The sequence below is a fragment of the Hyaena hyaena genome, unplaced genomic scaffold (genome assembly GCF_003009895.1).
Source record: "Hyaena hyaena isolate Hyena2069 unplaced genomic scaffold, ASM300989v1 scaffold_406, whole genome shotgun sequence".
NCBI classification, from domain to species: Eukaryota; Metazoa; Chordata; class Mammalia; order Carnivora; family Hyaenidae; genus Hyaena; species Hyaena hyaena.
Genome location: NW_024081038.1, coordinates 803,683 through 821,825, shown reverse-complemented (window position 1 = coordinate 821,825; position 18,143 = coordinate 803,683). Strand labels below are relative to the sequence as shown.

Below are 18,143 nucleotides of genomic sequence, written 5' to 3'. Positions count from 1 at the left end.
AATGGGAGAAAATATTTGGAAGTCATATATCACATAAGGGACTTTGTATCCAGAAAATATGTAAAGAACTTTTACAACCCAACAATAAAAATAAAAATAATTCAAGGGCACCTGGATGGCTTAGTTGGTTGAGCATTCAAGTCTTGGCTTCAGCTCAGGTCATGATTTCACGGTTCATGAGTTTAAGCTTTGCGTCAGGCTCTATGCTGACAGTATGGAGCCTGCTTGGGATTCTCTCTCTCAAAATAAACTTAAAAAAAAAATATATGTGTATATGAGCACACACACATACACATTCCAGAGTGCCTGGGTGGCTCAGTTGGTTATGCATCTGACTCCTGATTTTAGTGCAGGTCATGATCTCAAAGTTCATGGGTTTGAGCCCTGAGTCAGGCTCTGTGCTGATGCATGGAGCCTGCTTGGAATTCTCTCTCCCTCTGTCTCTGCCCCTTCCCTGCTCGCATGTGCACACTCTGTCTCTCAAGTAAATAAACTTTAAAAAATGCACCAATTGAAAGATTGTCATAGTGGATGAAAAAAAACAAGATCTGCTATATATTGCCTACACGAAGCCCCTTTTTAACTTTTTTTTGGTTTGTTTTTTATTTATTTCTGAGAGAGAGACAGAGACAGTATGAACAGAGGAGGGTCCGAGAGGGAGGGAGACACAGAATCTGAAGCAGGCTCCAGGCTCTGAGCTGGCTGTCAGCACAGAGCCCGATGCGGGGCTCGAACCCATGAACTGTGAGATCATGACCTGAGCCGAAGTCGTACGCTTAACCGACTGAGCCACCCAGGTGCCCCAGGAAGCCCCTTTTTAAGTAAAAGGATACATATAAAATTAATTAAATGGAGAAAGATATAACATACTAATACTAATCAGAAGAAGGTAAGACGAGCTATTTTAATTTCAGACAGAGCAGACCTCAGAGCAATGAAAGTAATTGGGGATCAAGGGGCATTATGTAGTGATAAAAGTCCCCTCCAGGAAGTCATAACAGTCCTTAATGTGTATGTACCTAACAGCAGGATGTCAAAACATGTGAAGTGAAAGCTGAAAGAACTGCAACTGGAGGTAGACAAATCCAAATTATAGTTGGAAAGCTCAACATTCCTCTGTCAGAAATGGACAGATTCAGCCAACAGAAAGTCTGTAAGTACATAGCTGAATTCAGTAACACCATCAATCAACTGTATATAATGGACATCTGCTTCATTTTTTTTTTTTTTAAATTTTTTAATGCTTTATTTCTGGGAGAGAGAGAGAGAGACAGCGCGAGCAGGGGAGGGTCAGAGAGAGAGGGAGTCACAGACTGAAACAGGCTCCAGGCTCCGAGCCGGCAGTCAGCACAGAGCCCGACACGGGGCTCGAACCCACGAACCGCGAGATCATGACCCAAGTGAAAGTCAGACACTTAACCAACTAAGCCACCCAGGCGCCCCGACATCTGCTTCATTTAACAACAGCAGAATTAGATGGACATTCTTTTCAAGTTTTCATGGAACATTCACCAATATAGACCACAAAGTAGGCCATAAAACACAACAAATTTAAAAGAACAGGAAACACATTGTTTGCTGTCAGAGTACAATGGAATTCAGCTAGAAATCAGTAAGAGAAAGATAGGTAGAAAATCCACAAATACTTGGGGCACCTGTGTGGCTCAGTCAGTTAAGATCTGACTTCGGCTCAGGTCATGATCTCATAGTTCATGAGTTTGAGCCCTGCATCAGTCTCTGTGCTGACAGCTTGGAGCCTGGAGCCTGCCAGATCTGGTGTGTCCCTCTCTCTCTCTCTCTCTCCGCCTCCCTCTCTTGTGCTCTGTCTCTGTCTCAAAAATAAACATAAAAAAAAAAAAAAAGAAAATCCACAAATACTTGAAGATTAAACAGCACGCTTCTAAATAACACATGGAACAAGAAGAACTCTCAAGAGAAATTTAGGTATATTTGAACTAAATGAAAACGCAAACTCAACTTACCAAAATTTGTGGGATGCAGTAAATGCAGTGCTTAGAGAAAAGAAAGATCTAGAATCGATCACCTAAGGATTCATCTTTCGAAACTAGAAAAAAGAGCTAATTAAAACCAAATTAAGCAGAAGAAAAGAAATCATGAAAAACAGAGCAGAAATCAATGAATTGTAAACAGGAAATAAGTAGAGAAAAATCAACAAAATCAAAAACTGATTCTTTGAAAAGACTGATAAAACTGGTAGGTCTGTAGCTAGGGTAACTATGAAAAAAGAGGATAGGGGCACCTCGGTGGCTCAGTAGGTTAAGCGTCCGGCTTCGGCTCAGGTCATGATCTCACGGTTCGTGGGTTCAAGCCCTGCATCGGGCTCTGTGCTGACAGCTAGCTCAGAGCCTGGAGGCTGTTTTGGATTCTGTGTCTCCCTCTCTCTCTGACCCTCCCCTATTCAGGCTGTCTCTCTCTCTCAGAAGTAAATAAAACATTAAAAAAAAATTTAAAAAAAAGAGGACACAATTTACTAAATCAAAGGGGGCAGTTCAAGAAAGTAGAGACCAATGTCTCATGAACATCAATTTAAAATAAAATATTAACAAATTAAATCTGTATAAAAAGAATCATACATCATGATCAAGTGGGATTTATTCCAGGTGTGCAAATTGGTTCAACATTTGAAAACCAATTAATGTAATCCATCACATCAATAGGCTAAAGAAGAAAAATTACATAAATATATGAATAGATACAGAAAAAGCTTTTGACAAAATCCCATGCCCATTTAAGATTAAAATTCTCAGAAAACTAAAAATAGAGAGGAACTTCATCAACTTGATAAAGAATATCTACAAAAAATTTACAGCTAACATCATACTTGATGGTGAGAAACTTGAAACTTTCCCAGTAAGGTTAAGAACAAGGTAAATGGTGTCTCCTCTCACCATGCTTTTCAACATCATACTGTGTGGAAGGCCTAGGGAGTAAAATGTATACAAATTTGGAGGGAAGAAATAAAACCATCTTTGTTCAGAGATAACATAATTGTCTATATAGAAAATTGAAAAATGCCAACAAAAAACATCCTGGAACTATTATTTGAGTATAGCAAGATTACAGGATAGTATAAATCCAGCAATGTTAATATAAAAAAGCCAATTGCTTTCTTTTTTTTTTTTTTTAATGTTTTATTTATTTCTAGGAGAGAGAGAGAGAGACAGCGTGAGCAGGGGAGGGTCAGAGAGAGAGGGAGTCACAGACTGAAACAGGCTCCAGGCTCTGAGCTGGCAGTCAGCACAGAGCCCGACGCGGGGCTCGAACCCACGAACCGCGAGATCATGACCCGAGCGAAAGTCGGACGCTTAACCAACTACGCCACCCGGGCGCCCCCAATTGCTTTCTTATATATCAGCAGTGAACAAGTGGAATTTGAAATTAAAAACACAGTACCATTTACTTTAGCTCCGTGAGAATGACATCCTAGCATAAATACTAGCATAAATCTAGCAAAATGTTTATAGGATCTATATCAGGAAAACTGTGAAGCTCTGATCAAAATATTAAAGAAGAACTAATTAAATAGAGTGATATTCCGTGTTTAGGTATTGAAAGATTAAATGTTGTGAAGATGTCAGTTCTTACCAACTTGATTTACAGATTTAGTACAATGCCTATCAGAATCCCAGCAAGTTACCTTATGGATATTGACAAACTGATTCTAAACTTTATATGGAGAAGCAAAAGACCCAGAATAGCTAATACAGTATTAAAGGAGAAGAACAAAGTTAAACACACTATTAAGTCCACACAGAGACCTCCACACAGATGTTTATAGCAGCTTTATTCGTAGTTGCCAAATGTTGGAAGTAACCAAGATATCCTTCAGTAGGTGAGAAGATAAATAAATTGTGGTCTATCCAGACAATAGAATATTATTCACTAAGAAGAAATGAGCAGTCAAACCGTGAAAAAACAGAGGAGCCTTAAATGCATATTACTAAGTGAAAGAAGCCAATGTAAAAAGGCTACATACGATTTTAACTATGACATTCTAGAAAAGGCAAAACCACAGAGACAGTAAAAAGATACATGTTTGCTAGGGGCTAGGGGAGGATGGAATGATAAATAAGCAGAACACAGAATTTTTAGGACATGAAACTACTCTCTATGATACTTGAATGTTGTGTACATGTCCTTATAGGCTATATATTTGTTAAGGTGAACTTTGGGTGAAATGATGTGTCCGTGTAGATTCATCAGTTGGAACAAATGTACTACTCTGGTGGGGGATGATGATAATGGAGCAGGCCACGTGTATTTGGGTGTAAGGGATATGTGGGCAATCTCTGTATTTTCCATTCAGTTTTGCTGTGAGCCTAAAACTCCTCTAAAAAAGTCTATTTTTAAAAAATGGACAAAGATCTGAATAAACTTTTCTCTAAAGTTAAGATATATAAATGGCCAATAAACATTTCCCCATTAGGGAAATGCAAAATTGAAATCACGTAGTGAAACCATTTTCCACCTACTTGGATGCATTTATGAAAAAGAGAATAACAAGTACTGTTGAGGATGTGGAGAAATTGGAACTTTCACCCAGTGCTGGTAGAATGTAAAATGGTGCAGCTGCTGTGGAAAGCAGTTTGGCAATTCCTCAGCATAGAGTTACCATATGACCTAACAGTTTCACTCCTAGGTATAATATCCTCATGAGAAATGAAAACATATCTACACAAAAGCTTGTAGATGAATGTTCATAACAGCATTATTTTTAATATCCAGAAAGTATAAACAACCCAAATGTCCATTAACTGATGAGTGGATAGATATAAAGTGGTATATCCATACAGTGCAGTGTTATTTAGCAATAAAAAGGAATGAACTACAGTACATGCTACAACCTGATGAACATTGGAAACATGCTAAGTGAAAGAAGCCAATTTCAAAAGACCACATTGTAGGATCCCATTTTTATGAAATGTCTAGAGTAGGCAATCTATAGATAGAGACAGAGAGTAAATGAGTGTCTTCTTGGGCTGGGGGAGGATGGAGAGTGACTGCTAACTGGTAGGTGGTTTCTTTTTACGGTGGTAAAATGTTTCAAACTTATACAGTGGTGATGGCACAACTTTGTGAATATACTAAAAAGCACTGAGTAGTACACTTTAAATGGGTGAATTTTACGGAATGTGAGTTAGATCTCAGAAAAGCTGTTATTAAAATAATCAGGTGAGGGGCTCCTGGGTGGCTCAGTTGGTTAAGACTCCCAACTCCAACTTTGGCTCAGGTCATGATTTCATGGTTCGTGGGTTCAAGCTCCGTGTCGGGCTCTGTGCTGACAGCTCAGAGCCTGGAGCCTGCTTCAGATTCTGTGTGCCCCTCTGTGTGTCTCTCTGTGTGTCTCTCTGCCCCTACCCCCGTCATGCTCTGTCTCTGTCTCAAAAATGAAATAAAACATTTTAAAAAATCAGGTGCTCTACGCACTGATTACAATGACTTAGCATTGTAAATGTGAGCGCTGGAATGCAGTAGCAGCAGTAGCAATGCTTCTCAAACTTTAATGGGCTTGTGAATTACCTGGCTATCTTATTAAGTGTAGATTCTGATTCAGGAGGTTTCGGATGGAGTCTGAGATTCTGTTTCTTAATAAGCTCTCAGGGTGTTGATGCTGCTGGGCTGTGGCCCATGCTCAGCAAGGCAGTAGAAGATGTTTGTTTCTTCACTGAATGGAGTCAGTCTAAAGAACCTTCCTGGAGCCAGGAGGATTTGGCCAGCATTTTGTACGAAGGCAGAATGTGGCTTGGTGGACCAGAGGGCCTTAATGGACAAAATCCCCAGCCTGTGTAAAGACTCAGAGACCAGAGGGGATCTGATATTTGAGGGGATGGGACAGGAGGCCTATTTGTGGAGTTACATGGGTGGGTCCCTGAGTCTTTTACATCTGAGCATTTTCCCTTTTTATGACATTTTCTCTTGCCCTCTGCCTGACATTTTTGGCTTAACTTCTTTCAAGTCTGGACTTAGGTAGATTGTCATGACTAGGGGCCTTGTGAGCTTCTAGGAGGGGAATGATTGATTGACAAGAAATCATTTCAGTATGTGGGTCTTGGGAGTTGGATGTGAGCCCATCAATCAGTAACCATGCCTGGAGAGCCTCCCTAATTGTCTAACCTGAGCTCTGGACAGGGCACAGTCAGACTGACTTAACTGCTTCGATCTAGATGAATAAAGTCATTAATGAGGGAGCAAATAAAGCTATATTTCCAGATGGAACAGGTTAATTATAGTTGTAATTTAGAGCTTTCCTTGTCTTTCCACTTGCACTTTAAGACCAGTTTGGTATTAATGTAAATAATTGCTTGGTTCAGGAGGCAAATATTAAAGCCAAATCATATCTTTCTTTACTCTTAGCATTCATTGTACTCCATAAAGTGCTAAATGATCCTCTAAGCCCAAGTCTAATCTCATCCTTAGTGTTTGCCTTTCTGCACTGTATTCTCTGAGGCTCTGAAAGCATTACTGTTCTGTGCTTCACTAGCATTTGGTTCTGCAGCTTCTCCTGTTACTTTATAAAGTACTTGCACTCTCCCAGGAGGAAAGGCAATGAAATTGCATGGTCACCTGGAATGTTCTTAACCTCACAGCCCCACAATGAAATCAGAAGTCTTATTTTCTATTTTCCAAATGGAGAGACAGTATAGACTGTGTAGGCAGTAGCATGCTTGACCACTATCTCATGGAGAAGCACTCCCGTGCCTGGCCTAGTTCTCTGAATCTTCCTTAGTTTTTCCTTCAATGGACTTGTCTTGCTTCTCTGAACATGTAGTTTTGCTAGTTTGTTTTGTCTTGTTTTGTTTTGACATGTAGTTTTTTAAACATAATTTTCTGTCTGCTTCCTGGTGTCAAATGGATACTTCTTTCCCAGATTCTTATTAAGTATTTTTCAGGTGTCTGTTTATACTCCCATTTAAGCATCTCCAGGTGGGGTGCTGGTTAATCAGCATACTTATTATCATATTGGAGAGAATTCTGTTCAGTTCCCCCGGTACTCATTGAATGCTTAGTATATGCTCAGCTCTGTTCTGTTCTCCTTGAAACACACAAAGCAGTGTATTCTCCTTGGCTCTGTGGGATCTTCCAGGTTTATGGGATGGGAGCAAGATCTACATAAGCAGGCTAGGAATAGGGTGAAGAAACAAGGCACTTAGGTTGCAAACTTTAAGGAGGCTCTCACATTCAAGGTCATGCAAGTGGAGGATCAGTACCTGACAATGAGTCCCTCCAGTTTTGAGCTCTAGGTCCCTTGCTTACCCCCACCTTAGTCCTGGTCCTGGCTTTTTTTTTTTTTTTTTTTTTTTTCCTTAGCGTGAACAGGGGAGGGTCAGAGAGAGAGGGAGACACAGAATCTGAAACAGGCTCCAGGCTCTGAGCTGGCTGTCAGCACAGAGCCTGATGCGGGGCCTGAACCCATGAACCGTGAGATCATGACTTGAGCTGAAGTCGGACGCTTAACCGACTGAGCCCCCCAGATGCTCTGAGTCCTGGTCCTGGCCTTAAGAAGCAGTTAGATCACTTGGCAGTCATGTCTAAGACAACATAAGACTATGAATGAGTGGTATAGAACAGTGCTTCTAAAATATAATGTGCATACAAATCATCTTATTAAAAGGAGGATTCTGGGGGTGCTTAGGTGCCTCAGTCAGTTAAGCATCTGACTCTTCATTTCAGCTCAGGTCATGATCTCACAGTTTGTGGGATCAAGCCCTGTGTCAGGCTCTGTACTGACAGCACAGAGCCTGCTAAGGATTCTCTCTCTCTACTCTCTCTGCCTCTCCCCATGCTCACACACTCATGCTCATAATAAGCTTTTTTTTTTTTTTGTAAAGGATTCTGATCAGTGGGTCTGGAGTGATGCCTAAGATTCTGCATTTCTTCTTCTTCTTCTTTTTTAACTTTTTAAACCTTTATTTATTTTGAGAGACAGAGACAGAGCATGAGCAGGGAAGGGGCAGAGAGAGAGGGAGACACAGGATCTGAAACAGGCTCCAGGCTCTGAGCTGTCAGCACAGAGCCCAATGCGGGGCTCGAACCCACAGACTGCAAGATCATGACCTGAGCCGAAGTCGGACGCCCAACCGACTGAGCCACCCAGGTGCCCCTAAGATTCTGCATTTCTAACAAGCACCTAGCTAATGTTGACACTAGATTTGTGCCACACTTTGAGTAAGAAGGAGAAAAATCCATGCTTAAAGCAGAGGGCTAAATTCACTAAGCTAGAAGATCAGGGAAAGCTTCTCCAGAGAAGGTGAAATTTTGCAGCTGGGTTTTCAAAGGACAAGTTGGGCTTGGATGGGAAAGAAGAGAGAGAAACATGGCAAGCAGAAGGAACGATATGCAAAGGCTAGAAACAGGAATGAGACCCACGTGTTTTGGGATAGTGAATAGACTGGTTTGGTCCAAGTTGGAAAAATGAAAAGAAGTTTTGCTAGGTAGTATGAAACCCGTATTGGATTGTTTCTTTAGAAATGTGGTCCTTAATTTTCTGTTCAGGTACTGCCCAGGGGGGCATTTCCATTTCTTATATCCACTTGTCCTTCTGGGATACTTGGGCCTCTTTTGTTCTGGGGAGATGAATGCCTGAGTCAGGACACCTGAATATATTCTGTGAGGCATTATGTGAATTAGGAAAAGGGAGGAGGTGGTTGACTTTGTTACCCTGATTGGCTGGGTGAAGCCTTGAGATTTTGTTTTTTGTTTTTTGTTTTCTTTTTTAACTTAGCTGGGACATGTAGAAATCAGAAAGCCCTCCCTAAATAGTGATGGGAGTATACAGTACATACACATAAAGGATGCCTGGTAAATATGTGCTGATTTGAATCAGTAAGAGAGTTCTACCCATTTTACTTCGAACATTCAACCACCCCACCAAAGAATTAACCAGTTGCAAATATCTCTAATGCCAAGGTTGAGAAACCCTCTTCTAAAAGAGGACAAGACTAGAAGATATGAACAGACACTTCTCCAAAGAGGACATCCAGATGGCCAACAGACACATGAAACGATGCTCAGCATCCCTCCTCATCAGGGAAATACAAATCAAAACCACACTGAGATACCACCTCATGCCAGTCAGAGTGGCTAAAATGAGCAAATCAGAGAACTCTAGATGCTGGCGAGGATGTGGAGAAACGGGCACCCTCCTATACTGTTGGTGGGAATGTAAACTGGTACAGCCCCTCTGGAGAACAGTGTGGAGGTTCCTAAGGAAACTAAGAATAGAACTCCCCTATGACCCAGCAATAGCACTGCTAGGAATTTACCCAAGGGATACAGAAATGCTGATGCATAGGAGCACATGTACCCCAATGTTCATGGCAGCACTCTCCACAATAGCTAAAACATGGAAAGAGCCTAAGGGTCCATCAACGGACGACTGGATCAAGAAGATGTGGTTTATCTATACGATGGAATACTACATAGCAATGAGAAACAATGAAATCTGGCCATGTGTAGCAACATGGATGGACCTTGAGGGTGTTATGCTGAGCGAAATCAGTCAGGCAGAGAAGGACAAATATCATATGTTTGCACGTATAGGAGGATTAGGAGGAACTTGACGGAGGACCAAGGGGGAGAAGAAGGGGGGAAATGGTGAGGGAAAGGGAGAGAGGCAAACCATGAGAGACTGTTGAATGCTGACAAAAACTGAGGACTGATGGATGTGGGGGGGAGGAGGGATGGGCATGGAGGAGGGCACTTGTGGGGATGAGCACTGAGTGTTTTGTGGAAACTAATTTGACAATAAACTATTTGTAAAAAAAATAATAATAATAAAAAATAAAAGAGGACAAGACTAACAAATAGAACCAGAACTTTGAAGTTGGGAGGCCATACTACTAGTTAATAGCAGAGCAGGGACTAAAGCTTAGTTCACCCTAGTCTAATGTTCTGCCTGATGCCATGAAGCCATTTAGAGCCAGATGGCATTATATGACAAAATATTTTATCTAGCTTCATCTCCCACTAATCCTGATCCATACTTTTTGCTCTAGATGTACTCCTTTATTTGTATGCTATGCAACTTTATTCCTTTGTATTTATGTTAGTCCCATTGCCTGGAACATTTATTTCTCTTATTTTTTCATCTGGATGATATTTCACATCTGCTCCAGTAAGTCTTGCCAATCCCTAACATCCCAGATGGTATCAGAAGCCATTTCTTTATTCTTCCCTAGCTAGTCCTCAGCATATAATAAAAAAGTTTTCTGTATATATGTGTGACTTCCTGACTAGGCTGTGAGCATCTTAGGAGTTATATTTACTCTCCTATCCTCTTTGCCTTGCGTATACATGCAGTATACTGTCAGTCATAGACATGAGACAAAGTAAGTGGTTAGGGGAGAGATCAGTGGGAAAGAGTATTGAGGAAGATTCCATATAGATTGTAACACTTGAAAGCTTCTTGTAATTCCTTTAAGATAATGATGAATGTATGAGCACCTTATGTTGGACAGGGATAGTTCTAAGACAGTAATGGATTTTTCTCATGGTGTCTTTTACAGGTTGATATGTCGGATCTCTCCCCAGAGGAGCAATGGAGGTAAGTGTGACAGTGTGGCCCCCTTAGGTGGGGAACTGTAAATTAGTCCTACTAATAGAGTTGTATATCTACCCTTTTGCTAACTTGGCTGTGGGGAGGCAGTGACTGTTGACCAGTAGGACAGGTCATTTGGGATCTTTCCCAGTACTTGGGTTGCTCCTGGGTAGCTCCTTGAGTCCTGGGGAGTAAATAGGTAATTGCACCAAACAATTTATTTGGATTTAAACACTACTAGTTCTGCCATTTCCTAGCTATGTGATCTTGGGCAAGTTACTTAATTTCTTACTACCTTAATTTTCCCAGTTTGCACTGTGAAGATTACAACAGTACATATACCTCATAGAGTTGTTATGGGGATTAATATATGTGAAATTCTTAGAACAATGCCTGGCATGTGGTAAGCTTCCAGTAAGTGTTAACCTCCTTTGCAGATGATTATCATCATTAACATCATCATTATCCATGAACAGGGCAGAGAGCTCTGGCTGAAAAATGAGATGTGTCTCCTGATCTCAACTCTGCTACTAACATGTTTTGTAACCAGAGTGATTCAACAAATATTGTCATGATTACTCATCAGTAAAGAACTTTCAGAGTGCTTACCCCACAAACTTCACAAGATAGCTGACCAATGAGCTGAACTTAACCACGTAGACTTTATTAATAGTGCAAAACCCCCCTTCATTTAAATTATAAAAATGAAGAATTGCAAAGATATCAATTTATATGACAAACCCAGCAAGATTTTAGGTGACTTTAGTTTAATATGTACCAGTTGTGTACCTCAGCTATCAAAACATTCCAAAATTTGGAAGATGTTCATAGAAATATGTTATCTGCTTTAGGGGGGTAATAGTGCCACTGTGCTCTGCTTCACTGAGTGCACATTAATTTTGTTGTAAACACTGTATATTAAGAAGATCTTCAGCTAGATCATGTCTAGAAGAAGGCAACCAGGTTTAATGGTTTTCACATTATATTATATGAATAGTGTTGAAAAGATCTAGAACTGTTAGCCCAAAAGGGCACAGAAAAGTGATAGTAGGAAGAGGATAGTGTTTGTTTTTGTTTTTAAAGAAGATCATGACAAATCTTTCCAAGAGTAGCATTGGGAAAGAAGAGTGAATATATCCTTTGTTGTTCCAGAGTATAAGATTGGGTCCAACAGATTGAAGCTATCGATAGATATTTTGTCTCGTTATCAGAGACATCTTTAATAATTGTGGTGTAGTGAACTTCTGATGGTAAAGCATTGGAATTTTATTCCTTCATAACACATGTGAGCACCTACAATGTGCTGGACACATAGTTCTCTAAACAATGTGCTGGACACATAGTTCTCTAACTACTAAGAGGCAAATGTTCTCAGCCAGTGGAAGTATTCAAAGATTATAAAGATAATGTTTACATTGGGTGGGAACCTGAACCAGATGACTTCTCTGGTCTTTTCTAGATATTTCTTTGTTTTTTTATTGTGTATATCCATTCAGTCATATACTGTCTGAGAACACGAAATTTATCTCTTGTTATCTTTATAATTCACCACAGCTTAGGTTTTTAAAATGCCCTTTGCCCTTTTAGTTTAACTTATCCTCACAATAACCCTATGAGGGAGGCATCAAAGATATGGACACCTTTTGACAAATGAAGAAATTGTGATGTAGAGATATGAATTTTCTTGGCCAAGGCCACATGGATAATATCTGAACCTAAGTTTCCGACTTCTACTTCATATTTTCTTTTTGTCAGATTCTCCTACCTAGGATAAACCCTTGGGTGCTGTGGCTGGCTGCTTACATTTGGCTGCCCACTCCCCCCACTATGTTTCCTCCCTAACATTTTATTATGAAAACTCTCAGAAAAATTTAAGGAATTACACAGTAAACACCTTTACACCCACCACCTAAATTCTGCAATTAACTTTTTGCCTTATCATTTATCTCTCTGTAATTCATTGCATTGGGTTCTTCTTCCATAGTCTCTCATTGCCCTTGGGAACTTTATGAAGATGCCATTTATGTTGTCCTATCCCTATCTCCCTAATACTCCCATGTGAGGAGAATTTACATAAAAGCTCCTGACTACAGGCTATATTTATATTTAGTTTTCTAACTCCTTCCTTATTTCTCTCTGTTGGCTGACTCTGACCCAGAATGGTAGGATTGTCTATTCTGCGTTCGTAGAGGAAGCATTTTGCCTGTATTGGCCAAGGGAATCACTTGTTGCCAGTCCTCTGGACCAGAGAATGCCAGCCTTAGATTCAATAAGAATTTTCAGCTGTACTCCTCTTTGAGCCCTTGAAGAGGCTGTTTACCTGTGGATGCTGATGGTAAAGTCACTGTTGGATTAGTATAAATCTGAAGCAGCCCAGATTTTTCAGACATTAACTAGTCTTCATGATCCCTGGTCTTGACAGAGAGGGTGGGACAAATAAAGCAAGACTTTAACCCTGGAATTAGTACACGTCTGCAGTATTACTTCTTTATTGGTGTCATAAATACCACTGACTAGGATTATGAGACTTTGTGACAATAACCTTCTCTTTGGGTTACTTTCTCCTACCAGTGACAGGTTGAGATAGGACTGAAATGGGCAGCGACAACAGGCTTCTCCTGGGACCTCTTTCCTACAGGAAAGATGTTAGCTGTTTCTGCTCTTGTGGGTGGGCAGCAGACAACCCACCTTTGACTCTAGTAGGCTGAGCTTTTAACTGGGGCCCACAGAGCTCCTATTCTATCCCCAAATGCCTGTTCTCTAAAGTGTGTTTTTCTAGCCTCTAATTTGTCCAGTACCTCGTAGCTGCAAAGCACAAGAATATGTTCTGAGCTATGGACTGGTGGGATATCCCTGGAAAACATTGCTCTTTTACCATCACACCATCCCTGACCTGACTCACCTCATCTGTTTGGCTTTCAGGGTTGAGCATGCACGCATGCATGCCAAGCACCGGGGCCACGAAGCCATGCACGCTGAAATGGTCCTCATCCTCATCGCTACTTTGGTGGTGGCCCAGCTGCTCCTGGTGCAGTGGAAACAAAGGCACCCCCGCTCCTACAATGTAAGCCATTTTGCATCTTCTTTGTATGACAGTCATCAAAAGACCCTTAGTATTCTGGGGTCCAGCCTAACCCAGGCCACATATAGGCAGGGAATAGACGATAGTAATAAACTTTATGAATGAATGATGAAGAGTGTATGGCAAGTATGTGTTGAAGAGGCAGGTGATTCAGATGGTAAAATAGGGATAGAACCTAAAACTACTTTCATGGCCAGAAAAGGTAGGTCTTCCCTTTTAAACATCTTGGGACAGATTCATGAAGGAGGCATTCATCAGGAACTATTCAAATAAAAGGAGAGGCGATTACTTTATTGGGAACACCAAGCCTCCAAGTAAATATTACAGGTAGGATTTAGATTAATTAAAAAAAAAAAAAGAGGGGCGCCTGGGTGGCTTAGTCGGTTAAGCGTCCGACTTTCGCTTGGGTCATGATCTCGCGGTTCGTGGGTTCGAGCCCCGCGTCGGGCTCTGTGCTGACTGCCAGCTCAGAGCCTGGAGCCTGTTTCAGTCTGTGACTCCCTCTCTCTCTGACCCTCCCCTGCTCACGCTGTCTCTCTCTCTCCTAGAAATAAATAAAACATTTAAAAAAAAAAATTAAAAAAAAAAAAAGAGGCATTAATAGAGGAAGTGAAGAACAAAACATAAAACATACAGAAAATGTACAGCTAAATGGCAGAAGTAAAGCCTCCCTATTGGTAATTACTGTAAATGGATTGATTCTATTAAAAGTCAGAGATTGGCAGACTGGTTTAAAAAAACCCATGAGAGGGGTGCCTGGGTGGCATAAGAGTCAGTCAAGTATCCAACTCCTGATTTTGGCTCAGGTCATGATCTCATTGTTTGTGAGATCAACCCTGCATCAGGCTCAGTGCTTATAGTGCAGAGCCATCTTAGGATTCTCTCTCTCCCTCCGTTTCTCCCCTGCTCACGCATACATGCTCACTTTCTCTCTCAAAATAAATAAATAAACAAAAAAAGAAAAAACCTGGGCACCTGGGTGGCTTGGTCAGTTAAGCATCCAGCTTCAGCTCAGGTCATGATTTCACAGTTTGTAAATTTCAGCCTCTTGTTGGACTCTGCACTGATAGCTCAGGACCTGGAGCCTGCTTTGGATTCTTTGTTTCCCTCTCTCTGCGCAACCCCCTGCCCCTCCTTGTGTGCTCACTGTTGTGCTCGCTCTCTCTCTTTCTCTCTCTCTCTCTTCTCTCTTTCTCTCTCTCTCTCTTTCTCTCTGTCAAAAATAAATAAACATAAAAAAAAAAAACACCATGAGAGACACACTTTAGACACAAAGACACAGAGATTAAAAGTAAAAGGCTAGAGAAAGGTAATGCACATGATAATCAAAAGAGAGCTGGGGTGGCTTTTAAATATCAGACCAACAGACTTTAAATCAAAAAAATTTACAAGAGACAGAGGGCATTATATATTGATAATATACCTAACAAAGGAGCCCCAATATTTGTGAAGCAAAAATTGACAGAATTGAAGAGAGAGATGGACAGTTCCACAATAAGAGTTCAGTAACTTACTTTCAGTAATGGATAGAATAACCTGATTAGAATATCAATACTTAATAGCAGACTTGAGCAGCATTAAAATTACCAGTTAGACCTAACAGACACACAGGGCATACTCTAACCAACAACAGCAGAATATGTACTCTTCTCAAGTGCACATTGACTGTTCTCCAGGATAGGACAGATGTTAGGCCACAAAACAAGTCTCAAAAATTTTGAAAAGATTAAAATCATAGATTTGACTACTGTGGATTAGGACATGGCAGATGTAGTGTACTGGATTTTTTCTTAGAAGTTTTTAACCTTTTCAGGGATAACCCTTTTTTAACATAAAAACTTGACAAACACCCACATGATAATACTTTGTAAAGAATATATGAACTCATATATGATAGTAACAATAGCTAGTGTTTATTGAATTCTTACTGTGCCAGGCATTGTTCTTAAGTAACTTGCTCCAGTGATAAAACCATTATTTGAACCCAAACAGTTTTACTCCAGAGTTTTTTAATCTTAATACCTAATGGTTTTTTTGCTCTAGTATATGCTTTTCAGACCTCTGGTAATATGGCCAGATATGCCCAGGGGTCTGTAGCTCACATGATATGAACTGCTGTACTATCTCATTTAATCTTCCTAGTAGCCCATAAGTTAAGTACCATAAACAAACTGAGGCCCATAGAATTGAGGCATAAAGGGCATACTAACAGAGCCAGGATTTGAGTCCAGGTCTTTTGTTTGATATTTCATAATTTCTATTGTACTGTAGGTTGCTTGAAGCAATAAGCAGCCAGGGAACCGAGAGGTAACCTAAGAGCATAGGAGGAAGAGAGGCTAACCTTTGCCCTTGAACAAACACAGGTTCTGAACCTTACTGGCCTGTAGCCCCCTCAGGTGTTACATGTACCACAAATAGAGACATCTGTAACTTCAGGTCACAGTGCATTAAATGACTACGTGACACCAAGTCTTTTTGGACCGGAGACCATCTAGCAGGCTAAGCCACCAAAGTGTGGCTCCACGTCTGGACCGTGGTCACACTTTGCCCTGTTACCTGAGACAAGTCACTTGTTTGTCAGTATATGATTATAGTGCCTACTTTATAAAATGGGGATTACCAAGATGGTTGAATTAAGCCTGAAAAAATAAGACCACTCATAAACAAAATGTAGAATGAAAACCCCCTTGACACTTCTATGCTGGTATTTAAAGATAATCTTAATTATATAATGGTGGTTAATCAGAGATTTTTAAAAACCTCTAAAGGAAGTGAGGATGCATGTATGTACTACTTGGTTTTCGATAAATACTTTTTTTAAGCTGTGGGATCCTTTTTTCACATAATACCTTAGGGAACAACCCAGTATGGAAAACAGTTAAGAGGCTGCTCTACTTGATACAGGGTTGGGTAACTCTGACCCCTTTGCTTCCCAGGAACAAACATAGGACTCATCAGAGTGTTAGAAAACCACTGATAATGTCATTCATTAGTTAATCCTTAATAGGAAATGTGACTGTAACTTAGTGAAGTCAGTTGTATAAGGAACATGCACAATTATCTCATTACTGCCATACCCTGTAAACATTATGCTGAACTTCACTGGTGAGCGACATGCTAACATTATAAAATATCTTGAACTGAGAAAATGTAAACCCATATCTTTCAAAATTAGGAAAGGAAATCTGTAATGTCCTGCTTTATGCTGCTGTTAATACAATAATGATCTAGATTGTTTTTAAACTTTTATTAACTTGTGTACAATGAATATTCTTACTGCTTTAATTAAAATACGAACTTTGGGGATGCCTGAGTGGTTCAGTTGGTTAAGCGTCTGACTCTGTTTCAGCTCATGATCTCATGGTTCGTGGGTTCGAGCCCCACATTGAGCTGTGTGCTGACAGTGCAGAGCCTGCTTGGAAATCTCTTTCCCTCTCTGCCCCTTCCCAGCTCGCATCCACTCTCTTTCTCAAAATAAATAAACTTAAAAAAATAATAAATACTAACTTTGGAAGAAGAAAATTTTGCAAGATCCTTTTACACGGTGATGTCTCCTGTCCTTTTTCAAGTTTATCAGAACTCAGAGCTGTCTGCTATGGAGGCAGTATAATAAAATGGAGCCAGCCCAGTCTGACTTGATTAGTCAGTGCTCACAGTTCTTAGCTCTATGATTTTCTATCTCTCTGAGCCTGTTTTTCTTATCTCTAAGTTGGGGTGCTACCTACCTCATGGGCTGTGAAGATTATATAATATTTTATGGCAGAGTCTTTTGTAAACTGTAAAGCTAATGTTAGTGACTATTGTTGCTCCCACTCCTAAAAGAAGCTCAAGACATAAAAATGTTTTCAGATCCTATTTTATGTGGAAGAGGAATAGAATTGCATTTTTATTGAAAATAATTTCATATAACAAAATTCACTGTTCTAACGATTTTAAAGTATATAATTCAGTGGTTTTTAGCACATCCAGTGTTGGGCAGCCATTGCTGAACATTTTCATCACCCCAAAAGGAAACTCCATATCCATTAAGTAATCACTTCCCATTTCCCCTTCCCACCAGGTCCTGGCAACCTGGCAATCTGTTTTCTATGTATTTGCCTATTCTGGATATGCACATAAATGGAATTATACAATATGAAACATTATACAGTATGTCTGGTTCCTTTCACATAGTATAATGGTTTCAGGGCTCAACAGGGTCATAGTATCAGAACTTCATTCCTTTTTATGGCTGAATAATATTCTATTGTATGGATATGCCACATTTTGTTTATCCATTCATCAGTTGATGGACATTTGGGTTGTTTCTACCCTTTAGCTATTGTGAATAGTGCTGCTATAAGCATTCGTTATAAACTTTTTTTTGAACACATGTATCCAATTCTTCAGTATGCCCTAGAGTAGAAGTGCTGGAGTAGAGGTGCAGGATATACTCTGGAGTAGAACTGTTTAACTTTTTGAGAACTGCCAAACATTTTTCCATAGCAGCTATACCATTTAACA

The 18,143-nt window shown here is 40.2% G+C and overlaps 1 protein-coding gene across 1 annotated transcript in view; it reads left to right on the top strand.

Moving 5' to 3' along the window:
* The window catches only part of RNF121 (ring finger protein 121), a 76,008-nt gene that overhangs the window by 15,599 nt on the left and 42,266 nt on the right, over positions 1–18,143 (top strand). Inside the window, exons 2-3 of the mRNA XM_039252029.1 lie at positions 10,527–10,564; positions 13,481–13,622. Of these exons, the coding sequence (XP_039107960.1) occupies positions 10,527–10,564; positions 13,481–13,622 (180 nt within the window). The remainder of the gene's footprint in view (positions 1–10,526; positions 10,565–13,480; positions 13,623–18,143) is intronic.